Source organism: Dendrobates tinctorius, unplaced genomic scaffold (assembly GCF_039654945.1).
Source record: "Dendrobates tinctorius isolate UK_male_01 unplaced genomic scaffold, ASM3965494v1 ptg000044l, whole genome shotgun sequence".
NCBI lineage: Eukaryota > Metazoa > Chordata > Amphibia > Anura > Dendrobatidae > Dendrobates > Dendrobates tinctorius.
In genome coordinates, this window is record NW_027361712.1 from 34,610,655 (window position 1) to 34,612,426 (window position 1,772).

At 34.0% G+C, this 1,772-nt stretch overlaps 1 protein-coding gene across 1 annotated transcript; it reads left to right on the top strand.

Annotated features, from left to right (window-relative positions):
• Positions 1 to 203: 203 nt before the first annotated feature.
• LOC141089221 (taste receptor type 2 member 40-like) lies at positions 204 to 1,232 on the top strand. The gene has a single exon (XM_073575543.1). It carries the CDS (start codon positions 204 to 206, stop codon positions 1,230 to 1,232), a length of 1,029 nt encoding a protein of 342 aa, XP_073431644.1.
• The last annotated feature ends 540 nt before the right edge of the window (positions 1,233 to 1,772 follow it).

Genomic DNA, 1,772 nt, shown 5'->3' on the forward strand with positions numbered 1-1,772 from the left:
ATGAAAACATAGAAGAAAAGCATAAAGCATTCTTCCTCATTCTCTGGGATGAAAAGCTTGTAATTGGATCCAAATATGCTTTACTTGTTGCACAGCTAGGAAAAGATAAGTAAATATTGTTCTCTCCAGTTGTATATTACAAATCTATGTCTCATTTCCGTTTGTCATCCTTTTTGGCTCTGCTAAAGTAGAGATCAATCCTGATGCTTCCTACATTTTTGTTAATTTTTATGACTATTTTGACCATTAGCACTATAATAGGTTCAATTGCCAATTCAATCATCATTGCCATAAATATCAAAGATAAGATCAAGGGGAAGACGCTAAGCCCTTCAGATCAGATTTTGCTAATGATGGGCATATCCAATGTCTTATTTCAATTCATAATGATCATAAATGATTTTCTTAGCTTCCTTGAAAGTGATCTCTACTTCTCTGAAGAGATTTATATTCTATTCTCAGCATTGATCAATTTTCCTGTGTTTACCAGCTTCTGGTTAACGGCATGTCTGTCCATCAGCTACTATTTCCAAATTGTCATTTTCACTCATCCATTCCTTGTGCGACTCAAGTTAACAGTGTTCCGCTGTATTCCACAGCTTCTTATCACTTCAGTTCTTATATCACTAGCGACATGTATACCTGTGATCTGGAACACAATCATAGACAATCAAGGATTCAACATGACAAGCAATCAGAGCATGGAAGCCTCTTCTCCTAAGCTGACCTTGGAATATCTAATCATTAGTAACCTCATCAGTTGCTCACTGCCACTAATCTTAGCAGGAGTTGCCAATGGTCTTATCATCAAGTCTCTAGTAATGCACACCAAGAAAGCAGTCAAGAATGCTAAAGGATATCTTAGTGCCAATACAGAAGGTCAAGTGAGGGCAGCAAGGACAATAAGTTGTCTTCTTTTGATTTATGTTTGTTTCTATATATCTGAATTACTGTTGTTCATTGAAATTTTGCCACCAAGTAGTCCAGGATTATGTGTTTGTTTGGTGATCATTTACAGTTATTCTCCTGCCCAGTCTATTGTCCTTATTTTTGGAAGCCCTAAATTGAAACAAGCTTCTATAAGAATAACAAATTGTATTCAAGGTTGTAATAAAAAAGTGGACACTACACCAACTGTTGACTTTATCAAGCTCAACATTAAGGGGTCGGTAACCCACCACACAGAAGGAAAATACATAATACAGAGGACAATTGATACAGGAACACTATAAAATGCTGGTCAAATCCTAAACTTGTATTCATACATCAAAATAGCTTTCAATGGTGATAATCAAACCTCTACATTATATATAAAACCCATCTTCTCGTGGCAGGCATTGACACTTTCCAACCAAAGTGAAAACATTATTTAAATTCAGCTGTTACCATGTTTTTTCCGTATGGACTTCTCAGAAATAATAATAGTACAATTTGAATGAATCGCCAATAACACCGATTGCCTAATATATGTAACCACAAATTCTCTTAGAAAAGAATGCATCTAAGGATAAACTAAATTTAAATGTTTGATACATTTAATATAAGTGATGATTTTTTACTAGTATTTTCACCGACAATTTGCATCCTAATTTTATAGTTACTTTCTATTTAATATTATTTTCATTATGATGATATTCATGACTTAGTATACAACATATAACCAAGTCAAGAAAGACAATTTATCAAAGGGATTTAGTTCTTATGCAAACATTAAAAGGTTCAGTGACACATTAGTCAAGGTACAGTTTAGTTACTGTACCTAGGTTAAGTGT